General features: G+C 42.7%; 2 protein-coding genes across 3 annotated transcripts; both read left to right on the forward strand.

The window, feature by feature from the left end:
• Positions 1-154: 154 nt before the first annotated feature.
• On the forward strand, positions 155-7,967 carry cdk8 (cyclin dependent kinase 8; the record flags this gene model as incomplete). Of its 2 annotated transcripts, none has more annotated exons than XM_083936461.1 (13): positions 155-282; positions 1,712-1,787; positions 2,259-2,369; positions 2,978-3,118; positions 4,275-4,332; positions 4,430-4,561; positions 4,649-4,792; positions 5,414-5,483; positions 5,672-5,744; positions 5,905-6,002; positions 6,163-6,250; positions 6,650-6,808; positions 6,974-7,967. In XM_083936461.1, the coding sequence occupies 13 exons, from the start codon at positions 155-157 to the stop codon at positions 7,097-7,099; spliced, it is 1,404 nt and encodes a 467-aa protein (XP_083792587.1). In that variant the 3' UTR covers positions 7,100-7,967. The 2 variants fall into 2 exon arrangements, with proteins under 2 accessions (XP_083792587.1, XP_083792588.1); XM_083936462.1 differs by having other exon boundaries at positions 6,163-6,241.
• Positions 7,968-9,411: 1,444 nt separating this feature from the next.
• On the forward strand, positions 9,412-21,884 carry wasf3b (WASP family member 3b). The gene is made up of 9 exons (XM_083935703.1): positions 9,412-9,494; positions 13,831-13,987; positions 16,741-16,875; positions 17,007-17,160; positions 18,384-18,501; positions 18,772-18,953; positions 19,079-19,351; positions 19,641-19,948; positions 21,229-21,884. Exons 2-9 carry the CDS (start codon positions 13,855-13,857, stop codon positions 21,384-21,386), a joined length of 1,461 nt encoding a protein of 486 aa, XP_083791829.1. The 5' UTR covers positions 9,412-9,494; positions 13,831-13,854; the 3' UTR covers positions 21,387-21,884.
• The last annotated feature ends 3,860 nt before the right edge of the window (positions 21,885-25,744 follow it).

A 25,744-nucleotide genomic window follows, 5' to 3' on the forward strand; every position in this document is an offset into this window, starting at 1 on the left:
AAGCTGGGCTGAAGGAAGAAAGAGCCACGCTGGGGGACGGCAACTATAGCTGGATTACCACAACCGAGCTCGTCGGAGTAGCCTGGTTGCCTCGCAAAGCGAGGCTTTAAAAAAGGAAGGAGCGGATCCTTTTAACAATAAACAGTGGTGAAAAATGGACTATGATTTTAAAGTGAAGCTGACCGGCGAGAGAGAGCGTGTCGAGGACCTGTTTGAGTACGAAGGATGCAAAGTGGGAAGAGGCACTTACGGTCATGTATACAAGGCGAAGAGAAAAGATGGGTGAGTTGGTTACAAGCAAGGCCTCTATCCAGGGATCCCTTCTCCAGCTCCCCCTCCCTTTACCAAATACATTTTAGGTAAATATCCCCCTCCCCAAGGCTGGTGTATGCCACTGGCAGATGAGGCATGTTGCTAGAGATTTATGTTCGAGAAATAAACCAATTACCTGCACTGCCAGGGTGCTCATGACGCTTCCTGCAGCACACTGACATATGGGTTACCATCGGGATTGTGTGGCTTCCCTTTCTGTTTCAGAGCAATCAGTTCTGTCCCCTGTTGTTGCTCAACACAAAGCAGTATTTTCTGTAGTAAACCTAAAAAGAGTCTTTGCGTGTGATGTGGTGAATGTTGGATGCAGCAAGTGCATATAGGGATTAGTGTCAGTGGCCCTTTTTTCAAGGGAGGGAGGGGGGGGTGCTTTTCTCATACTCAAGGTAAATATTTCTACACCAACTTGTTTTAATTTTGCTGCCACCCAGAATGCTTTATTGGACTGGTTAAAACATGTTAACATGTCCAGTAATCTTGCATGATAACTTATTATTAGCACTAAGACAGTGTTTAGTTGTGTATATGCCAAAAGTTGTCTTTTTTGTCCTTATTACTCTTGTCCTCAGCCTAGCTTTATTACCCATTTGTGTATTTTGTGGCTTTCTTTGCCTTTTAGCCAATAGTTGAGAGATGTTGTGAAACAAGGGGAGGGAATGACATGCAACAATGGTCTGGCTGGACCCAGACTTTCTATACTCTGTGGTTCATGGTAAGCACCTAAAACCACCAGGCTCCCCCTACTTAATTTTTAAACCTTTTATTTATTTCCCTTCTCCCTATTGTTTCTAATGGAATCCATGAATTCCATCCTAAGTGTGTCTGGACCAGAGCTTGGGAGAGCTGAAGGCGGCTTGAGCTACCAGGGCCCATACTAGGCCCATTATCAGAGCTCGGAACCACACAAAGGAGCCCTAAAGTGTTTAAAGATGTTTGAATATCTTTAGGAGTCTGCTGTTTATGAGACTCTGCGAGCTAATTTGTGCTGCAGCAGTTGGACGAGGCCCGAGGAAGCACAAAGCATGGGTTTATGAGATGATTTAGGCCAGGGGGAGGGAGGGGTTACAACCAATTCATTCAAGCGAGAGTCAGTCCCAATATTCTGTTTGTCTCTCATCAGCTGTTAGACAGGGCCTGTTTCCTCTCCCTCTGTATTGTTTTGAGCCTCAGAGGTGAGCTTGATTACACAAATCTGGAGGTAATGCAGCCTCGACCTCTTCGCCGAGTCCCTGTGCCAGCTGCCAAGTGCCCCCCCCCCCCCCCCCCCCCCCACACACACACACACACACACACACACACACACACACACACACATATGCCTCTGTCTGGACCGCAGTCTGGGTTGGTGTTGATGTTGTTCTGCCTCTCTCTTGTTTTGTAGGAAGGATGATAAGGACTACGCCCTCAAGCAGATTGAAGGCACTGGCATCTCCATGTCAGCCTGCAGAGAGATTGCAGTAAGATCTGCCTGGCTTACTCTGTCCCTTTTTTTTTTTTTTAATTTGGTTCAACACCCTCATGCCATTCCTAGCTGGCTAATGTCATAACCAAATCACCTTCACAAAGTATCTTTTGTAACGTAAGCAACGGACTTGAAACACAAGAGCTAAAAAGAATCACAGGAAGAAAATGAAATATCACACACACAAAATCATTAGTATAAATTCTACCCGCATAATCAATACCTCAGACATATACTTCAAAAAATGTGTTACGTCATTTTTATTTCATTCAGTTGTACAGGTGATGTCGTGCTCACCCCCTTGATTGTATTATTTATGGTAATCGGGACAGTAATATCCCCCACTTTAGCACTTAATAGCAGCATTTAACTAGTACAAATTGGCCCTTTGTCATTCATGATTTCTGCCATGAGTGTGTGTGTGTGTGTGTGTGGTCGCTCCTCTGAGTGGGTTTGTGTATTGCAGCTGCTGCGGGAGCTAAAGCATCCCAATGTCATCTCGCTGCAGAAGGTTTTCCTGTCACACGCAGACCGTAAAGTATGGCTGCTCTTTGACTACGCCGAACATGATCTCTGGGTAAAATGCACACACTACACTTACACACTGAGCTGCATGGCATGGTTTATCAAACATTGAATATGCCAATACGAGTGGGAACGCGTGTGGATAGTTTCTGTATAATTTGTTTTTAATCATTTCTTTATAAGTGTAGGACAGCACACATGTATACTGCAGATTCCCACCCATTTATGAGACTTTATGTGCGTTATATGTTTCTTTGGACAAAAGCACAAAATTCCTTCACAAACGCAGAATTACTCACACTGCTGATGCACATATATTCACATTCACCATCACCCCCGTCGTAAAGAAGGAAACTCCAAATGGTGCTAGTTATAAGTCTCATTAAAACACTCGTACACCAAGGAGTGTTCACCATTTGCTTAGTCAAACTGCTGCTTTACACTTGGCAGGGTATCAGAACTGACTTTAAAGGCCATTTTCTGCCACAAATCTGCAACACTCACATTCCCCTCCCAAGGAAGTGGAAACACATGCCACAAGCATCAGCCTGTAGCATAAACATTTGTTACCATACAAATGTGGAAGAACCCCACACAAAATGATGGATTTTTAGTCATCATGTTGTCACACATATTTACTTTTATGTTGTCTTTTTGTAGCACATTATTAAGTTCCACAGAGCGTCCAAGGCCAACAAGAAGCCACTTCAGCTGCCCAGAGGAATGGTCAAGTCTCTGCTCTACCAGATCCTGGACGGCATCCATTACCTCCACGCAAACTGGGTCCTCCACAGAGACCTTGTAAGAGGATTTGGGGGAGGGCAGAGAGAGAGGGAGGGGGAGAGAGAGAAAATATTTTTGGTAGAAGAGAAAACAAGGCAGCAGTTGATGGAAGATTGTTATTTGGCGGAGAATCAGTCCAAGGCGTGCAGTCTGTATGTGTTGAGTTATGACTGATAACTACATCATTCGACATGTTTTATTTTTTTCGTGCGTAGATGAATGTTGATTTGTTAACAGGTTTAAGTCGACCAAGATTAGCATTTTTTATGTACAGCTTTTTCTGCAATAATCTATGTTATTGTTGTTTTAGTGGAGCGTTTTTCATAAAAACAGTTGTAATTTCACATGGTTGCAGTTTTTGTGATCTGAAGGAAACTTACACTCCTTGTTTCTAGTGGTGTATTTTGTTCTGTAAAATAAGAGTTAAAAAATAATATTCGTCTCAATATTTAACAGATTTTTGATTGGAAGACAAATTATCTTCCATTTACATCTACTGTGAAATGGAAACGGTACACCTCCTCTCCTGTGGGGTGCAGTGTGTGCTTTATGTCCACTAGAGGGCAGCAACATAGAGTTTTGATTACACTCCATCAGTATTGTCGTTCAGAGTATCTGCATGGGTTCAGTTTCCTGAACAACAAAAAAATTAGGAAAATTAAATTGCTTAAAAACCAGCCTTAAATGTTATTTACATGAGCCTGTTGTAGGCACAGATTTTATTTATAAAATGTTTTTTGTATCTGATTGTGAGCTGTCAGGAGAAATTACACACTTATAAATAAAACTGGGATTGTTGTGACAATCTTTGTACACAGGATGCTAACTCGGCACCATCAGACCTAAAACCGCCACTTATCCACATTGCATTCATGTTACTAATTATGTTGTTAGTAATTATTGTTATATGCTACTGGAAAGTACTGAAGATGTGATATTATTATACATAATTCTAGGCCTGATTGTCCCTACTGGTTTTCTCATCATACTTTTGTCAAATTGTATTCGTGTGGTCTAAAAGAATCTTATATTCAACTCAGCCAACCCTGAGGAAATCACAAGCTCAACAACTGAGCCAAATAAAGTGGATTTAATCTCAGTGGTTTTGCTGTAAATTTTCAAAATGTTTGGATTGTAGCATGTTCAAGATTGTGTATCCGTCTCTCATCCTCAGAAACCAGCTAACATTTTAGTGATGGGGGAAGGGCCAGAGAGGGGTAGAGTAAAGATTGGTATGTATCATGTCTCCTGTTTAAGTTTTTAATATGGCTGCACAAACATTGTTTTAAGTTTGCTCTTGCTTTACTGACTGTAATGTCCACTTTGCAGCGGACATGGGGTTTGCCCGTCTCTTCAATTCACCGCTAAAGCCTTTAGCCGATCTCGACCCCGTGGTGGTCACCTTCTGGTACAGAGCACCCGAACTGCTGCTGGGGGCTCGGCACTACACCAAAGCCATCGGTGAGAATTTGCACGACACCATCTGTCTGTGCGACTTCCCGCGTGTTCAGCTGGTTCTCACTATGTATCCCCGCTTTTTCCCTTCAGACATCTGGGCGATTGGCTGCATCTTTGCGGAGCTGCTGACGTCTGAGCCCATATTCCACTGTCGCCAGGAAGACATCAAGACCAGTAACCCTTACCACCACGACCAACTGGACCGCATTTTTAACGTCATGGGCTTCCCTGCTGGTGAGAGTCCAGATTTTGTGGTTAATGATGTACCTGAATTGCTTCAAAAGGGGGTGCATTGCCTTTGACATTAAACGGGGATTAAGTGTTTCGGATTTTCCAAACAGTGTACGTATATAAAATGCTATTCAGCTGCTGTTATACCAAAGGTTCACAGTTGCTATGTTGTTTTTTCAATGGAAAAATGCTGCGGAAGGATGAGCATTTTCCATTCCTTGCAGAGGCAGATTATATTGCCTTGTATTTTCAAGCTCCTACGCAGTGCTGTGGTCTGTTGGCTCCGAACACCAATCTACTGGCACGATAGATGAAGCCAAGTCACAAACAGAAACTTTCTACTCGCAGGGCTACATTTGGGCCTATATTTTCCACTTCACTTGAGCTGCCTCTGATCTTTTCCTTCTTCCATCTCCGCTGCTCTAGTTGTGTAATTCACCAGTGCGGCTGATGGATTTTGTTTTGTTTCTGCAGGACAAACAACTCTTACGATACAAGTGTATAACATGGGGTTGTTGACCATTTGTACTTAAAAAAAGATTGTAATCCAGACCCTACAACCTAAATAATCTGTTCTGAAGGGAGGGTGTGTGTGTGTAATCCTGTCTTTCCCTCATTTGTCAGATAAAGACTGGGAGGACATCAAAAAGATGCCAGAACACTCCACACTGATGAAAGACTTTAGGAGGAACACGTGAGTCTGCAGAGTACCGCTGTCCTAATTTTTGGAAAGATCAGACAGTTAAGAGCGAAGCACAGTGCTTTGTCTGCTGGCACAAAGACTTTGTGTGTTGTACACAAACCATGTAATAACTCTGCATGTTCTCGTACTGCGTAATTGCACCGATGATATTAATATATTTTGCTCCTTCTGTATCACAGATACACAAACTGCAGCCTTATAAAGTACATGGAAAAACATAAAGTCAAACCAGACAGCAAAGCATTCCACTTGGTGAGTTAAAATGTTTTAGTAAATAAGGCAGTTAATGCAATTTGTATAACTTGTAGATATGATAGTACATTATATTAAATCAGTGAAGCATGCTTTGTCCTTTGTCAATTCTGTTAATGTTTTCATGTTTGAGGCTGACATTGTGTGCGATTCATTAAAGCTGCAGAAGCTGTTGACTATGGACCCCATCCGTAGAATCACATCTGAGCAGGCAATGCAGGACCCCTACTTTTTGGAAGAGCCCCTTCCCACCTCTGAGTGAGTCACAGCACACACACATATCTAATTCCTTTGCTGGAGTCACACGGCCCTAGGGTTGCAACTGCGTCGAGCAGGTCCCTTAGTTAATTAACTTTGAGTCATGGGAATAAATGTTCGAAGTTGACAAGCCTTTTTATGTTTTGTTTTTTTTCTCCAGTGTGTTTGCGGGCTGCCAGATTCCCTACCCCAAGAGGGAGTTCCTGACAGAGGAGGAGCCTGAGGACAAGGCCGACAAAGTAAGAAATGTGCGCAACCAATTCCTATTTTCAAAATTTTACCAAATGCCTAAATGGCAGCTGATATTGTGAATTTTTGGAATGAAACTAAACCTTTTCTTTGTGGATTTGTGCACTAATATGACTATGCAAAGGTACTCAGAAGGCTGTTTTTCTCTGAAGCATTGTTTACCAATTCTATTTAATGTTCTATTCAACCATCCAATGAACACTGAGAAAAATAAAATGAATAGCTAAATAAACATCATGTTCAGTATCAGTCAATTGCTGACAACTTAAGTAAAGAATAAATCCAAATAAAACAATCAATTTCAAGAAAATCTACAGAAGGATAAAGGGAAACATTTCGAAGAGGTAGTAAATGCACACATCAAATACAATGTATTTTACTTTTTTTTCTACTATTAGAAAAACCAGCAGCAGCAACAGGGAAACAACCACACAAATGGGGCGGGGCACGCTGGCAACCCTGACAACAGCCATGCCCAGGGCCCGCCTCTGAAGAAAGTGCGAGTTGTCCCGCCCACCACTACCTCAGGTGGCCTCATCATGACCTCAGACTACCAGGTAGGTCTCTCATCCATCAACAGCTGACTTTTGGATGAAAATACAGCTCTGTTGAAACCTCTAAATTAACCTGTGAACACTTCAGGGGTGTAAAACGTGAGGCGTAACAAAAGAGTGTAGTTAATGTTTTTAATGAATATCTTCTTGTTTTCTTCCTCCCTTCAGCGCTCCAATCCACATGCTGCCTACCAGAACCCTGGACCAAGCACATCACTGCCCCAAACCAGCATGGGATACTCCTCTACCTCCCAACAGCCGCCCCAGTACTCCCACCAGACCCACCGCTACTGACACCCCTCCCACACACTTACACACACTTATACACTTGCATATATACACACACACACGCATACACAGCCCTCACCATGCCCACCTGAAGGAATGTACTGAGGGATGTGGTGATGTTCGAGGCAACAAACCGCCTCCACGGAGGGCCCTTTCTCCGCAGCAGTCTGTTAGGTCACAATGACAACAATCTACACCTTCTCGAGATAACGCACCCGTGACCCAGTGTTAGCAACACAGCTATAGAGCAAAACCTGATGGGTGAAACACAAGGCGGGAGCATGAGAAAAAACAATGTTATGGTCTCATCCAACCCATTTCTGTCACTCAGACGTAATCAAACCAGCCAAGAGAAGATGGCTTGGTTTTTGGGGGCGAGGGGGGCACGTGTTAATCTGCTGTGTCATCTCCTCCCGTCTTCTTCTCCACCCGTCTCCACACCTACACCCTACCCCAGCCAGTTACCCTCTTCCCATTGAAGCTCGGATGAGACTGAAAGCTGCTATGTGACTGCCAGCGGTGACAGATTCCCTGCCCGACTGTCCTCCTGTCTGTCCGTTTTTATTTTGTGTGATTGGCCCTGTGAGGGCCTCAGCTGACGACTGAACTAAGCTGCTGTGAAGCATGCTGGGAGGATGCGGAGTCCTCACAGCTGTGGCGTTGAGGGTTTTTTTTTGTTCAGAAAGGACAAAAAAAAAAGATGACAAAAAAGATTTTAGTTGTTTATAATTTAATTGGTTTCCGTGGTTTTGTTTTCATGGCAAGAGTGGCTAAGCAGTTTTGCTCTGGCTGAGCGCTCAGCTGCTGTATGCTATGGGCAAGCCTTACAACATGATGACTTAACCAACTAATCGCATGGAGGATGGCAGATGGAACATGCATTGTACTGTATTGTATTGAAATATTTTACATGAAGCAAGTATCCTGACAATAAAGGTGAAAACATTGACATTGTTAATCGTGTGTATGTGCAAACAGTCGATGGGTGACGCAAACTTAAGTGTATCCCTTATGCACCTTTAATGACATCTTATTTCTCTTTTGCTCCCTCTACTTCACAAAGCTAGAGCTGAATTTAAATAAATCACATTAGCTGGCAGGAAATGTGTATAAACCTGCTGAATGAATCAGTTTATTATGTGACATCAATCTTTGCCTTTTAAACCTCAATCAGTGTCACAGAAAGCTCACTGCACTTCTTTAGACTCCTTGCTGTCCTTTACTTATACTTTGATATTTCCTTATGTATGTTTTTTTTAAAGATTATTTTATTGGCAGCTTTTCAAGCCTTCATTATATAGGACAGACAGGAAATGGGGTGAGAGAGAGAGGGGTCGAACCTGCGGCCGCTGCCTCCAGGACGGTCAGTCTCTTTACATGAGGCAACTGCTCTAACCACTCAGCCACCGGCCACCCCATGTATGTTATTAGTAGCAATGATCTCCTTTGTGGATAGATTATCAGTTTGTCCTTAGAACATAATAAATAGTGTATAACAGGCTGTTGATGTTATGTCACATGCACAGAAACACAAACGGGCTGTAAAGCATGTTCTTAACTGCCCCACTTTATTAGTCACATACTGTACATGTGTGCTTTGGTTTCCATGGGTAAATCAATTATATATGTTAAACTGTAACAAGTACATGCTGTGGCTTCCCCCCTTGTCCAGGAATAGAAGTGCATTTTCAATAATGAATAGAAACTCCCACTGAACACAATCTGAAGACTATTTCCTCCCTTTCCCTGCTCTGGTGACTTTCATCTCCCTCAAACTGTTTTTGTCTACAAACACATCTGGGAGAAAAAAACACAGACAAGCAAGTCCTCTTATTGAACCTCAGCCTACAGGATGCTGCCCCAGCAATTTCAAGATGTTGTATAATGTCATCCCATCCTCATTCTCAGCATCACTGCCTAAAGCCCCCTAAAAAAACATTTCAGGCTCACAATTTTCAGCTATTACTCGTTATCTAAATGGATTTTATGTCTACAAAATCCCCACAGGCCACAAAATGAATTTAAAGCCTTAATAATTTTGACAATGAATGGGACCCAGCGTAAAAAAAAACCAAAAAAAAAAAACCCGTTAGGCTCTTCAGCAACGCCCAATCATAGCCCCGCCTCCTCCATCCGCAACACCGTACTCGAGCTGGGGAGTCTCCCTGTCACCCATCGCATTCGAGAGTTTCCATTGGTTGTTGTGAACGCCCGTCATGTGTTAAATCCCCTTCTTGGTGATTTGATTGGTGCATGAGGCCGGTGGGCGTGTCTCCGTCCTCAAAGGATTGTTCCCTGGAGTGGGCAGACGGAGCTGAGGGGGACACAGGATGGAAGAGCTAATAGGAGTATCTAACGGGACATGCGGACGGACTGATTTCTTCTAATATTTCAAGTGCTGGTGAGGGTCTCATGGTACTTTTTACAACGACGAATGATAGCTCTTACCTGAATGTTGAAATGTGTGTGGCTATTTGTGTTGACTGTGGTCTCATTTATAGGCAAACTAAGAACTCGACCACTGGACATAAGCTAGCTAACCCAGTGGTCAGTTGGTGCGGACCCCCCCTACCACCCCCCACGGTTAAGGATAATGAACGTGCTCTCCGGGGCCCAAACCCGCATCAAAAATTGTATGATTTACCGCTCCTGGGTAACTTTAAAGCTTTTCTGAATGGATAATTGATATTGGTGGTACACCGGCGTGTTAATCAGTTTGCTGGTCAGTAATCGGCTGGGTTCATTTAAGATTTAATCTGGCATAAATTCACAGGAACCGAGTTGAATGAACAGATGTGGGTCAGTCCATCAGTAACGGGAAGCGACGGTGCCGAACAGTGATTGATCGCGGTTGCCATTAGTTCACGCACAGTGTGTGTGTGTATGTCTGTGTGTGTGTCTGTCTGTGTGTGTGTGTGTGTGTGTGTGTGTGTGTGTGTGTACATCAAAATAGTACATTGTAATAGCATGAACATCACATTCACATGGCAACATTATGAATTAGTCAACCTGAAGTGTGGAAATATAAATGATGGTAACTTCTTCATAATATAATGACAGCTTACCTCATGTTCATAGCAAATGTATCATCAATATCCAGCTGCAACTATTCACTATCAACCAATGAATCGACCACATTTTAGATTCACTGATTATTGAGTGATAAAATATATATAAAATGGAAAAAATGTACACAAAACATGGAATTTAAAAGTGAGAAATACAGCTAGAGGAGAAAGGCAAACCACTTATGCTGTAGCATTACATTATTAATAAATTACTCTATCAACTACAAAATGAGTCAGCTGTTTAGTCCATGGTATCACCATTAGGATTATGACAAGTTTGCTTCCTGTTTGCATTAAAAAGTCTGGTATTAAGCCTTAATCCTGCAGATTTACTCAATAGATATTAAGACTGGGTGACAAGGTTGAAGACATTCAGACATCAATATGTATCACATTATGGCAAGAGTATGTAAAATCACATACTGAAAAAGTAAACTGATGTTCAAAACAACCAACCAAACTCTTCTTATGTATACAATGAAAACATTTTAATAGTTTCTCATTACACTTTGCCCTATGGACATAAATCTGTGTAATAATAGGATGATAAGATTATATCATCATGTTAGGATGTTGCTAAAAATATATTTAATGAACACCCAGCTCGAACAGAATATTCAGTCTTTTTGGCTGCAAAACAGAAGTTCAAAGTTACGGCCAAGCTCCCTGATCTGGTACAGGCGCAGTGTCATGGCAGACTTTTTTTTTTTACGTCATATTTAGGGCACTGTGACCTGACGTAATCGTAAAGGCTGCATTATTCATAACATCAGGGCAAGCAAAACAGCCTTCAACACAAGAAGCTGTACTGGGCTCATACATTTGTAATAACTTCCCTTTCACATCTTAATGGAGGTTGCACATCTGTAGTAAATTCCTCTTGCATCTCTGTGTGTCGGTGTGGAGACGAGAGCCTCTTGCAGGGGTCACGGGGGAAGTGTGTTTTACCCTAAATGCAGCCTGAATATCACCCCTCTGAGGATCAGAGACATTTTTGCAGCGGATCCGGCTGTTAACATGCTGCTAATGGGACATTTTAGATGCTACCTGGTGTGTTTGTGTGTGTTTGTACGCCTGAGTGTGAACGCCTGAGTGTGCTGCCTGTTGGGTTGTAATTAATTAAGTATCCAAACACATGACAAAAAGCATGAGAGTGAGAATCTTTGAAAGCATAAGCTAAAACATTTCTCTCTGGCGTCTCTGGCTTATGTTCACTCTCCCTTTCTGGCTCCTGTCCTTCTCCCCGGGTGAGTAGAGGAGCACTCCCTTGCTACGCTTTCATTGCAAAGAGTACAGGGGGGGCCTTAAAGAAGGTCGAAGAAGAGGAGGAGGGGGAGGATGCATGGGAGAGCAAGTGCTGTTGCCGTGTGAACGGAGCTTCTATTGTCCCGGGAACCTTTCAGTGGCTTCCCCGAGGTCCCTGGTCATACCCCTCCCCCCACCCAATACACTCTTTCTCCTTTACACACACACATAAACACAAACACACACATACTCAGCTCACCTCTTTATGTTCCAACCTTTTCTCACTGTCTCACACACACTGTCTCTTTTATCCCACTTGGTGTCTATCTCAGGCACCCTTCCTTGCCCTCTACTTCCCCCTTATTCCTCACAAGCAGACAAGGCCCCGGGCCTCCTCCTTCCTCCTGCAGCCCCCCTCCCAGTCTCTCATTATTTCGCCTCATTGATGTGATTGTCATGCCAGGCAGACAGTAGAAGCAAAAACATGCAATCCTCTCATTTGCATCACCTCCCTCCTATTCTGTGCTACAAGAAACACAGTGTTTCTGAAAATGTTTATGCAAACTGCTGAATCCAAGGAGCTCTTTTGCTCCATACTAGACCGAACTGACTGCATTCAGTGTCCTTTGTGGCAGCACATGATGGTATAATCTTACCCTTTGTTTTCTCTTATTGGCATGAAGCTGTTAGGGTTTGCAGGGGGTCGATGGCTGAGAAAACGGGGCCAGATGAGGACTCGGCTGGTGGGAACAGAATTGTCTCTTTCCTTTCTTGGACAGCTGAAACGACGCGATCTGTAATTACAGTAGTTTCCTGCTGTGACACTGATAGCAGCATAGCACTGCTACTTGCCTTGTTGGTGATTTTATTGTAGATATTGTGAGATAAGGATTCAAAGAGAATACAATAAGAACATTTTAGTCCACTATTATTAGCCTTCTGTCACATTGCCAGAGCTCCTGCGTCTCTCCAACCTGCTTTTCACTGTAGTGATTTATTTTCTTTTTTTTGGCTTAGCTGCACAAGAAAAAGTCTGGAACCATAGTTAGGATTGAATCATTTGATCAGTAAATCTAAAAAATTGCGTAAGCATGTTTCCATCTGCCTCCCTGTCTGTTTGCTTCTTGAGCCTTAGCTGTATTGTTCTGGCCAAGTGTTTGGACAGGAAGGAGAGATGTGACACAGTGAGGACCAGGAAACAGGAGGCAGACTGAGACCGCAAAAACAGGAAGCAGGAAGAAGCTCTGATAAGATGGCTACTCTGATGCACCCTGGGATTTATTCTGCTTTGAGTTTGTAGTCCTTTGAACTACAGAGTGTGGCCAATGAGGGTTTCATTTAGTCAAATAAAGTTGCTAGAGGGAGCAAATGTGCCTTAACACTTAGGAAGTTTTCACAGAGAAGTGGTGAACTTTGACGCGCTCTATCGCCTTTTTAGTGTTTAGTGTTTGTCGGACCATATCCATGAATCTGTTTGTGTCAGGATTCCAGCTGGGCCACTGACAAGCCGGCCTGGGATTAGCTGGCATGCTGTATCTTCCTATCCCTAATGCTTTAATCTCTCTGCCGGTCGCACAAGTCTTCTGGCTTTGGGACACTGTTGGTTGTACAGTCAGTTCTCTGGTCACCCCATGTTTTCTTTGTTTTTACATACAACATACTGTATACAGAGGGTGGACAGAAAAACTAGAAAGCCCTCACAATATAATGCTGTCTGTTACTACAACAACAGCAGCAACACAACATACACCCATAAAAATGAAATTTATAGCGAGGACGTGATCTTAAAGAGGCCAGTAATATTTATTGTATTTGACTCCATGGTTACTGTATTGTACTACGCTGTGAACTAGAGCATGTGAACATTTTGACTCAGTATGTCAGAACAATAATGTAACTACTGTATGTTTTCAGTATGATTATTGCTGCTTTTACAATATTTGATCTAAACTGTGAGTGGGTGACATCTGTGTGATGACCAAGCAGCCAACAGATGTTGTTATTTTATTTAGAATAGTCAAATTATTCAATTTTTTACTGTATTCAAGCCTTCAAGAGCAAGAAAGGATAACAACGATTAGTGAAATAAAATGTATTATTTCTGTAACTTTTCAGCAAAAATTACAAAAAAATTTCTGGTTCCAGCTTATTAAATGTGAATATTTTCTGCAAAATCACACACACAACACCTACCCTGTGATCACAACCTCTGTTTGAAATATGTTCATCCCAGCCCTATGGCAGATGTGTACAGTAGTGTGTGTCCACAGCACAGTGGGGGGATGGCTGTCTTGCTCATCGACAGCAGGTCAACTGCATCTGCAGTTAGCCAACATCTACATGCGGTTTTCTCCATTTGTTTTCTATAGCCAGGGTAGTTGTGTATAAAACGTGTGTGTGCTTGTTCCCTGTGTCTTCCTGTAGTTTGTGACGGTGTGAGGAGTCACCATGCCGCTGGTGAAGAGGAACATCGAGCCCCGTCACCTCTGCAGAGGGGAGCTCCCAGAGGGCATCGGCAGCGAGCTGGAGTGTGTGATGAACAACACTCTCTCTGCCATCATACGCCAGCTCAGCAGCCTGAGTAAGACACACACACACACACAGTAACACACACATTAAAACAGATTGAAACAACAGCATCTCCTAACTGTGACCCCACTTACTTCAGTATGACGACTTTCTACACGGTGTGCGGCCTCTTTGTAGCAGCAAAAAGATCACATGGGTTCATCAGTAATCCCGAAGCTGTGATTGATTTGGGCGTTGTCATGGTAACAGAGCCTGAGGTCACTGGGCTAGCAGCAGACGTAGAGCAGCCTTACACTGGAGCGGGGAGAGTTGAAATGTAATCCTTTTAGATAGCTCTGCAGAAGTGAACTTATCCGGACAGCTGTGCGCATGGGAGTGCGTGTGTGTAATTCTGTGTGCTTTTATATGTATGACTAGATGCATGTGTGTGTAAACTGTGTTTCTGTGCAACACTGTTTTATATTGATTGTTCTGCTCATTGTTAATGTATTAGACAGCACAAAGGGCCTCTATGTCCCCATCCATCATCCATTCCCATGCCCTTGTTTCATATCCAGTCAACAGTGTGTTATGTGTTGTTTGACAGTTACCCTTCATCCATTCATCATCAGTTGCACCCATATTCCCTCTGTCATACTAACTTTGATGAAAGTTCATTATGGACCTCAGCAGCATACATTTTTGTCATATCCATTCTCTCACAGTTGCTGTTGAAAGGCCCACTCTCAATGCAGGAACTTGACACAATAAGAGACAGAGCGAATTTCTGTGTCTCTTATTGTGTCAAGTTCCTGCATTGGGAGTGGGCCTTTCAACAGCAGCTGTGGAGGCTATATATAAATGCCCACTCAGGCCCTGGAGGGAAATGTCTGCAGACTACATACACTGTGCATGTCTGTATGCACATGCATGTGTGTAAGTGGACCATAAGAATCCTTAGGAGAGGTCAGAGTTGAGCGGGCTCAGCATGCCGGATCTGTGATTCTTCCTTCCTCTAAATATTTTTCCTGCAGCCCATCCTGTCAGCAGGAGGGACGGATATAGCCCTTAGCACGTGTTTGTGTGTGTTTGCCATTCCAGCTTTTTACACACAGTGTTATATAATTAAACAATGTTATTAAACTACTATGGCTGGGTTTCAACCTGTTGAAATCCAGATGAGGCTTTTCTTATCCTAGTATATGCCATTTCAATATTCAGTCCAGTTAGTAAAATGCATTTTACATTCATTAGACCCTGGGCTAAGAACCCCAGTGGCTTGAGTTTATAGTTCCATAAACCCTTGGCTGTCACTTCACACGTACAGCTTTAAATTTGGTTTACTACTTCCCTTGGCCCCGACTAAAGCCCATTCCAGAGCATCCATACTTTTCAGTTAAGAATACAAGTGTGAATTGGGGTAAGAACCAATCAACAAAATGCTCACTATCCAATCAAAAAAAAAATATGAAAAGATGTGGCCGGTTGGAAATTTACAAGAGCGAAACTCCGATATCCAAGTGCAAGCAAATGCAGCAAGAGATGACTCTCCATGCCCCATGACTTTCGTCCCCGCAGCGAGCAGCAGCTCCGTTGCCTTCCAGCCGCGGCAGCTGTTCGGTCTATCATGTCCTCGTCATGAGACGGGCTGATGGATTTTTTTCCTGCAAGATGTGTGTGTAGAGTTGCCAACTTTCAGTAGAAGAAATACAGAACTGCCCCAGATGCATAGTGTTGGGTTGTTTTGTTAAAGCTTGTTTTGTTTAGTAGGTCCTAGTTGCCTAACGTGTGCTTAATTGTGTGACGGATGGATCTAACTTGACTAAACCCAAATATTCACTGGTGCTTAAGAGCATCTCCTGATTGCCTGCAAACATCTCTGAAACGGCTCATTCTGCAGAAAACATGTCCACATTTTAGATCAGTCATGCAAGTATAACATGCAGAAGCACCCAGTTGAAAAGGGCTCTAAAAATCTCTCGCTCCAAGCCCCGAACAAAAAGACACAGCTCTTTGTTCCCGTCTCCATGCCGGCCTCTTGCCATAGATGTAGTTAAGCTAGTCGTTTTCTTAGTGTAAACAAGGGTTGAGGAGTGTGAAATGTACCAATATGTAGATAAGAGCAGAAAACACAAACTTCTACGGAGCAGAAGCATCTCACGCATGTCCAGTGCAGAACAAACTGAAAGCTGCAGCCTCAGTCTGACTTTACAATACAAAACTGAATGGAACAAAAGATGGAAAGCCTTTGGGGTCTGTGCTGTTTGCTTGTGATTGTTTTTTTTTAATTCTTTGTAATGTGTTTGTTTTGTACATTGGCATTTTATGGCATTTGTTAAATGTATGCATGGTTGCATACAAGTGTATGGGTGTTTTTTTTCTTCTTCTGTAGTGTTGTATTTATATAGTATAGATATATGTGTATGTTTATTATTGTTAGTGCTGCTTTTCATTTGGTTGTAATCTGTAAGCATTGATACAAATACATTCTTGCTTTCTTAGGGGAGAGTTATTTTCTTTCCCTGCTTACATTTGTACAGATGGTTTAGAGCTTTGAACTGGCATCCCTGAGGTGATGAGTCTCTGCTGAAACCACTGTAGGTTTACTGTCAGTGCAGATTCATTTATTAATGAGGGATGATGCTATATGGAGCTCTATGAGATGCCATATGCTTCACAGACTCGAGACTCCAGCCTCACATTGTGTCACATTACCATTGTATTGATTGGAATCTAGTCTCTTTGGGGATTTACTTGGCTCCAGATAACGATTACATGCCTCCTTCTTTTTCTCAAATTTCCCGTCTTTCTGCTGTTCCTTTCCAGGTAGACACGCAGAGGATATATTTGGCGAGCTGTTCAACGAGGCCAACACCTTCTATCTGCGTGCCAACTCTCTCCAGGACCGCATCGACCGGCTGGCCGTTAAGGTCACGCAGCTAGACTCAACCGTAGAAGAAGGTGGGTCCTGAGGTCGGAGGTCTGAAGGGGAAAGCACAGGAAGACATCACTCATTGTCTAAGTGACAGTCTCATGTTTTCTGCCTTTTCTACCTAGATTCAAACTGTCATTTGACCTCTTTTTATGTTCAGTGTCCCTACAAGACATCAACATGAGGAAAGCCTTCAAGAGCTCCACCACTCAGGACCAGCAGGTGGTGTCGAACAACAGTGTGCCCATTCCTGTCAAAGAGATGTACAATCTGAGTGACAAACCTCCTCCACTCAACATCCTCTCTTCTTACAGGTCGGTACAGATTTGTGTTTTTACACAATTGATATTTTTTTTGCAATTCTTACCTTTCTTTCACGTCATAGCGCTTCCCTCCAAAGTCCCACCCTCATCCCCCTGCCTGACCTCTGTCGTGCATTGAGAGAGAAATGCTGCGTTCCAGTGCCATGGGAAGTCTGAAGTTTCGGACCTGGAATGCCTTTCAAAGTGGAACCTCCTACTAGCAAATTCGGGGGAAATCGGCCTACCCCGAATTTGCTAGTAGGAGGTCTGAAATTTCGGACATCCCATGCTTTTTAATCAAGAGCTTCTTTAGCCCCCCCCCCCCCTAAGTGCAGTCTTCAAACATGGACAAAATGCTGATGATGCTGAAACTGATGACTGCAGTCAAAATTCTAACATTTCTTGACTATCATAGCATTTTATACTGATACTGATAAGTTTGGTTTGAATTTGTTATTTGATGCTATAAAAAAAGACGATGTAGCGTCATGATTGACAGCTGTGATTAACTCACGATGGGTCTGGACAGTGTATTGGTGTATTGATCTTCTTTTTTATACAGTGGGAGGAAGTGGAGACGCATTCTTTATATCAAGTATATATATGAAACAAACAAAGCATGTGTTTGTACACAGTAGAGTTATATGATGTGAAAGACAAAACAAACGTTGCATCAGGTCTATTAGATTTCTTACATTTCAACTTTAAACCATTTGTTCTACTTTATAACTTTGAGAGTAATACCTAAAGTCATCCATTGTTCCTGATTGATTTTGGTTCCTTGTTTCTGACCTACATTCACAGTGAAACAGCAGATTTGGTTCTATTTTCTACTGCTACTGGCTGCTTTTATCCAGCGTGCTTTCTAGTACTTTGGGTGCATTACATATTTAGCATAGCAGGCTCCAGTGGGAATCCAACTCCTAACCCTGACTAGAGCACACTTTTCTCTCTCTTTCTCCAGTTTCTCCTGTCTCTCTGCATTTTCACTCTTTTATCCTGTCATTTCCGGCTACGTTGGATCTCCACCCATGTTCTTTCATCAGTCTCCTCCACTTTTGCAATATTCATAGCTTCACATGTTTTATACCCAGCTTAGTCTTCCCACAGAGAAACACTGAATGACACATCTTGTTATTCTGCATAAGCAAAGACAATGTATTGACTCTACTTCATACATGTTTCTATACAAGACATTGGTGCTCCTGTGTAATTTTCGGCACCTGTTTCTGCAGGGACGACAACAAGGAAGCACTTAAGTTCTACACCGATCCCTCGTACTTCTTTGACCTGTGGAAGGAAAAGATGCTGCAGGACACAGAGGATAAGAGGAAAGAGAAGAGGAAGCAGAAGGTACTGTCCATGAGTGGTTTACTGATCATACTGTGGTTTCATTAATACCCCTATTTTCAGAAATAGAGTTAGTAACTGTTACTTCTTGGGGGACTAATTCTATTATTGTCCATTGACCACAAACATCGCTCAAAGTTTCCATCAAAAAAAAGCCTAAATGCTCTCCTTTCTCCTTTTCTTTCCTTCTCTCTCCCTCTCTCCCTTTCTTTCCTTCTCTCTCCTTCTCTCTCCCTCTCTCTCCTTTTCTTTCCTTCTCTCTCCTTCTCTTAGGAGCAGAGGCGTTGTGTGGATGGAACATTACAGAGGGAGGTGAAGAAGGTCCGAAAGGCGAGGAACCGTCGGCAGGAGTGGAACATGATGGCTCTGGATAAAGAGCTGAGGCCGGACCATCGTCACACCATACACCGAGACAGAGGGGCTTCCTCCGAGGGCTCCATGTCACCAGAGAACAGGTGGGTTCACTTTAATTGTTCAGATTCTGCTGCGACAGCATTCTACGTAATACCACTTGAGTAAATAAAGTACTTAATTTCACCTTCCATCTTCTCCTCTTCCTCCTTGCCGCTGTCTCTATCAGGGGTCACGGTGCCGATCAGCACCACTACCCCAACATGATGAACCACGCGGGCCACGCCCACACCTACTCCGGCCCACCGCCCAGCGTCCTGGCTGCCCAGATGGCTGCAGGGCACGGCCCTCGCGGAGGAGGTGAACACGACATGAGAGGCAGGACAATGATGGCCTATCAGGGGGGGACACTGGGTCGACACCACCACCAAGTCTCACTGCCTCCTCCACCCACTGAGGCTATGAACGGTGGCTCCATGTCTCTTCCACCAATGGACTACAGGTAAACATACAAGCAAATGGGACACACGGAGGGGTTACACTGTCCATTATCCTTCTTCTTTATGTCCCTTCCTGCCGCTCTCGCTCACTGTTGATTATATGTCTTTATATGTGCCCACAATTTATTTTGTGTGTGAACTTTGAGCTAATGCTGCCCCCTAGTGGGTAAGGGTCCCTATGCTTCACTCTCAAACCCTGATGAATGTCCTGGTGAAAGCAAACCAAAGTACAGACTGCTGTAACCTTTATTCTCTCTTTACTAATTCTCCTTCATTTTCTCTCTCTTGCAGTATGGATGGTTATGCCAACACTGGTCCTCCTCCACCCCCTCCAGCCCCTCTCATCCCTTCTGCCCAAACTGCCTTTGCCTCACCTCCTGGAGGTCCAATGCCTCTAGGACAAATGGCCGGTGGCTTCGCTCCCCCTCCGCCACCTATATGTGGAGCCCAGGCAGCTCCGCCTCCCCCTGGTCCTCCACCGCCTCCCTTATCAGCTGGTGCCTCCCATTCTACAACTCGCAAGATGTCCTCCTCTGCACCTGCTGAGACCGTGGGGGTCAACGATGCCCGAAGTGATCTTCTGGCTGCTATACGTATGGGTAAGAGCTGTAGTGTGCATATGTGTGTGCACATAAAGACTTGTCGTTTTAATGTGTATGTTGATCTTCTTAGAACAATATGCATATGTAATAACTTTCAAGGATTTGTTTATAACAAACTACAATAAAAATGCAATAGCATTAACATATATAGTGCCTATAAAAGGATTCATCGCCAACGTTATTATTATTGCTTTACAATGTTGTATCAAAAGTGGAATTAATTTGTCTTTTTAGACGAAGATTATCAGGAATATACCATTTAATGTGAAGGTAACAACGGATCTCTACAAAGTGGTATAAATAAAAATTTCTATTGAAGGGTCTGAAACATAAAGACATATTGGTTGAGATTGGATTTTTTGTTCAATCTCAAGCGATATTTTTGTAAATCCACACAAACATTATGTGCATAATGTTTGTGACCTACATTTTATTGCGTCTCAATACGACAGTAAATGGCCTGGATCACTGTGATTAAGTGGATCAAATGAACATTCAAAGATCTACTTTTATATTTTGTGTCTTTGAACCACTAGAGAACCCCCCAAAAATGTTGTTATAAGCATTATCACTGCAGTCCTCGTGTTATCTTTGGTATTTCAAACATGGATGGGACAGGTTTTAAACAAATCCAGTTTAAACTTGTAAGCCACAGATTTTGATGGACACACTAAAGGAGAAAGAACTTTTGTCATCTCCAATTGTATTGCAAAACTATAGTTTCATAACAAAATAAACCGAGGGAGCAGCTTAACAACGTAACGTTTATGGAAACTCAGACATTCTCATTTATATCTATTACTTGGTTACAGTTTCTCTGAGACTGGACGTTTTAAAGTAATTACAATACACTGACCATACATTTTTTGATATTCTACTTTGATCAAGCAAATTCTTTCATGAAGGACACAAAAATTAAACTACTTGGTTAATTAGTTGATTGGTAGAAAAATATCCATTGTTTGGATCGATTAATTGTCTTGAGTCATATAGTCTTATAGTCTGAGAGTCACAGTCGCTTTTCTCCATTTTATGTCATATAAATATGAACTCCTTTAGGTTTTGGAATGAAAAAGAAGACATTTGAAGACATCTCTTTGGACTTTTAAAAAACTGGGGTTTATTCTTTTTTACTATTTTCTGACAATTCATTGAAAAATCAAGGAAATAATTGGCAGATTAATAGCGAATGAAAATACTCGGTAGTTGCCTCCTGTGATCTAAACATGGTACTTTTCGAGACACTGTATCAAAACGCATCCCATATTTCCCTGCAGGCATCCAGCTGAAGAAGGTGCAGGAGCAGCAGGAGCAGCAGGCGAAGAGGGAGCCAGTTGGGAACGATGTGGCCACCATCCTGTCCCGACGCATCGCTGTGGAGTACTCCGACTCAGAGGACGACTCCGAATTGGAGGAGAACGACTGGTCGGATTAACATACACACAAATTAAAAATAAATGGATAACCACTGCAGATATACACACATACACACGCGCACACACACACACACACAATCAGTTGATCTCACACTTCACTTGAAAGAATTCCCACTGTACCACACTCACGGGTCGTCACACACTTTAATGCTGAAGCAAACACACACACCTACACACATTCACATGTTGTAGGTTGATATAAGCTGAATGGTCCAAAACTGGAAATGCGGGGGTGTATTCAAGATGCATAAAACACTCTAAAGACACTAGTAACATATTGTAATATTTACCACTTTGAAACATTAACATGTAGTTTGACAAATATATTGCAACGCATTGTGAATACACCCCATTGGATGTTTCTCTACCTGTTATAACACTATAGACTACACCCTTATTTCATGTATAGTCGAGGCTTGAGGGCGTTAGAAGAATTAGAAACTTTTCCTCTTGAGCTAACCAATGTCTTTTTTTTTTTTTTAATGTTTTTACTGAAACACTCGCATTTTGCTGTAGATCACGAGGTGAGTTTTTAACACGTCAATAACTGGAAGTGAGTCATTATAACGGGTTCAGGCCTCTGAGGGAGTGAACGCGGAGAGCTTTAGAAATGCTACGGTAACGACGGATGAGAGGGTGATATGTAATATGTAAGTCTTATTGATCATGAACATAATTGATTGAGCCATCTGCGTCTGCAATCGATCACTGCTGTGTGGGAGAGGAGGGGGTGGGGGGGGGGTCGTGTATATGCTAGTGTGAGCTCTGTAACCTTTGACCCAGAGAAAAATAAAAAGATGAATGAAGGATTACGGCTGGGCTGTCATGTCTCTTTACTGTTTCACTGTCGTCATAGAGACAACACATACCTGGTTCTGAGATTTCAGTTTCCATGGTAACAGTACAGCTAAGAAGGGAGTTGCCAGGGAAACAGAAGAGTGTGAAAAGGGGGAGGGGGGGTACAAATTAGTCAAGGCAGGAGTTTTATGCACAGCACATGTTTGGTTTTTAATACAAAATTAACAAGATCTCTCCATTGAGCGAACTAACCAAAGCAATAAAAAGTACACCTAGTACCACCTTGGAAAAATAGACACCACGTTCACATAAATGTTTTTTTTTTTTTTTTTTTACAATATCCTAGTTAAGTTAGTGCATGTTGATTATCGTTTATATGTTTCATTTTGCCGTTAATTTGTTGTGCCATTTTCATCCCCCAAAAAATAAAGTGCATTTCACATTGAAAACTATGCATACGTCTACACAAGATGCTGTTACAGTGGCGTCCTCCCGTCTCCAACCCCCCCCCCCTCCCCCCACGCACACACACACACACACACACACACACACACACACACACACACACACACACACACATTTACAGGCCCTTGAGTGTTTTGATATTTAGCTCTAGATTAGTAACCATCAAAAAGACGCCTCCCAGCCGGTCATTGGCTACAAATTTTTCAAAAAACCCACTTTGTACACAACTTTGTGTACTTTTACATTGTCAATAGATTATCAGGTGTGTGTATACAGAGAAATAATACATCCAACATCACAGTCTTCTGCTATTCCTGTTTACAAAGCCCTTGTTCACACCTGCTCAATCATGAAAATCTCAATAATACTGTCGGCTGCACAAGAGAAAGAAAATTCACCAATCAGAGAAGGTTGTGTACCAATTTTTTCCCTCAAACATCCCCCCGTCTGTGTAGCCAATCAATTATCCTTTAACTTTACAAACTGGTGCATATTGAAGCAAGGAAAGTGGAACCTAATAGAAAAAAAGCTGAAGTGGAGAAATGTCATCCAAAAAAACAAAAACAAAAAGGTGCAACCCAACTCATCCCAAAGTTGGACTGGCTTTGATAGCACCATGCATGGTGGTATAAAGTCCCTCCTCTTCAGCATGCCATATGTACAGAAACAAAATGAGGAGGAGGAGATATCAGTTAAACAATTTGATTAATACTACATTCAGAAAAAGGCTTTACAGTGCCATTTATTATCATACAACATCAGAATCTGAAAGAATTCAGGCCAGACTGAAGTGGACAAAAAATAGAACTTCTCAATGAATATAACAAAATAGACTTTTCTCCAAAGGTAAAGGAATAAGAGTTTGTAATGGTTTCTGACCTGTTGGTGTTGTGCACTGTGCACAAGTTCACGTTCCGATGCTCAGAAATGATATTCCCCTGCTTTGCTTTACTCACCCCCTCCCCCATCTTTGCTGAGCAGAGGCAGCGAGAAAGAAAAGTAGGAAGAATTATCTTTGTATTTGGAAGTGACTGTTTTTAGCTCATATAATCATTCAGAGGTCACTTAAAGAATGTCTGCCGCGACCAGACTAGATTGATTTAAAGTAGAATATTAGTGATACAGAAGAGACAGGAAAACACACAGCAGGACTAGGATCCCAGTTCATTCAGTCCCTTTCACTTTGGCTTGAAGTGCCGGAGCTTCCGCGTCCTCCTAGTCCTATCTCGCTTGCAAAAAAAAAGCTTTACAAACACGTAACAAGGCCTATTCTCTCAGAATTGACAGGAAGACTGGCAGCATTATCCTCTAAGGTCAGGCAGGGGTCAACAGGAAGTTGTATTCCTCAGACCTGTTTTTCCTCCCTCATAAGGAGACAGATAATGGTCTGCTGAGCTGCTGGATCACAAACACACACACACACAGGGATACACATGCACACACCCAGAGGCCATGCAACTCATACTGTATGCACGAAAACAGTCCCAAATCACACACTGACACTTGAGGTTACGGCACTCGGGACAATTCATATGCTCACAAAAGGCAACAAATAAAACAAAACAGTTTCATCCTGGTTTGACGAATGATCAAAACCCCGATTTTGGGTCTGAAGGAATATCAGGGAGGACTGAGGCAGTGGTGTCTCTGTGATGAATGAGTCGTTTGATCTCGTCCACTTTTTCCAGCCCAGAGGTGATTAAACCACCACCTATTTGAAGATGTATCACTGAAGCATCACACTGAGCCCATTCACTACAACACACCCTCAACCCCCCGAGCGGCCATCATGGTGCTTCACACTGCAGGAAGTAGACACGGTGGGACGTGGATGTTATTGCTGTCTGAGTATTGCTTCACATCTAAAAAAAATAACTACCATTCATAGGCTAGTTATTGCTGACGAGATATGAAGGGGAGAGGAATTAGCATGCATGTTTGTCGGGTTTTGCAAACCAATTTCAAGACCACAAAATAATGGAGAACTCACTCAGAGCAGCTGGTAGGTGTTGTGATTTGAATCACACCAAGCAGAGCCTCTAAACTTTCAAACTTGTCCTCACTAATACAGCAAACATATTTATAAAAAAAAACCTTTTCAAAAAGAGGTTTCAACTCTTGTGACCATCAAGTGATGATTGTAGCTCATTCAATGTGATACATGTGAGGTACATTGTGTACATAAATAAAGTTATTAGGGTCATGATGACATCAGGGGTGCCATGACACGTGGTCTGCAGTGGCAGTGTGTGACTTACCACACTGAACTCAGGAGGCAAAAGGAGCATCTGTGCTTGTTTTGCATGCAAATTACACCTAAATCTAGCATGCAAATCAGATGTGTGGTCGGCGTTAAGCTCTTTAGGAGCTAAACGTATCAAATATAAGGAAATACATTCAGGTTTAGCAGATTTCCACACTGAAATTACCTATATAATTTTGCTAGTTGGTCTTCAGATTTGTACTGATTTGATCATGATTTCTTTAGGGATTAAGTTACCTTAAAAATCGAATTACACCTCAATTTTGCGGGGTTTTCTCAGTGAAAATTATAGTTAAAGTTAATACAACAATCTCCAGACGTCCAAAAAGTCAGGAGCAACCTTCATTCAAACGGTGAACGAGGAGGAATGTAAATTGGTTACATAATCCGATAGGTTTATATTCGGTTTGGTGCCAGGTGGAGGAGGGGTAATGTTGAAGTCTCCTGGGGCTTTGTCTTTAGCCTGCCAGACGTGAGATGAACTAAAAACACATTCACGCACAATCCCAGAGACAATAAGACTGGTAAATTTGGAGAGGCGAGGAGGAGAAGAACAAACGGCTTGATTTCTTTCTCGGCGTCTGTATAGGACGCAGGGCGCGGATCAGAGAGCGCCGGGTCTATTTTTAGCTCTCCGCAGCTGTTTAGCTTTCGATGCACGTTCAGAGTGCAGCAGCAGAGCGTTGGGATGCTGCTCCAGACGAGCTTTATGTGGAAATCTCTCCTATCCTCTCCTATCCTCCCTTTTCCACGCGCACTGCTTAGTTAAACTGCCGTGCGCTTTTACGCACGTACCTGTGCGTAAATTAATAACCCCACCCGATTTGAAGA

The sequence above is a fragment of the Echiichthys vipera genome, assembly GCF_963691815.1.
Source record: "Echiichthys vipera genome assembly, chromosome: 21".
In the NCBI taxonomy this organism is placed as follows: Eukaryota; Metazoa; Chordata; class Actinopteri; order Perciformes; family Trachinidae; genus Echiichthys; species Echiichthys vipera.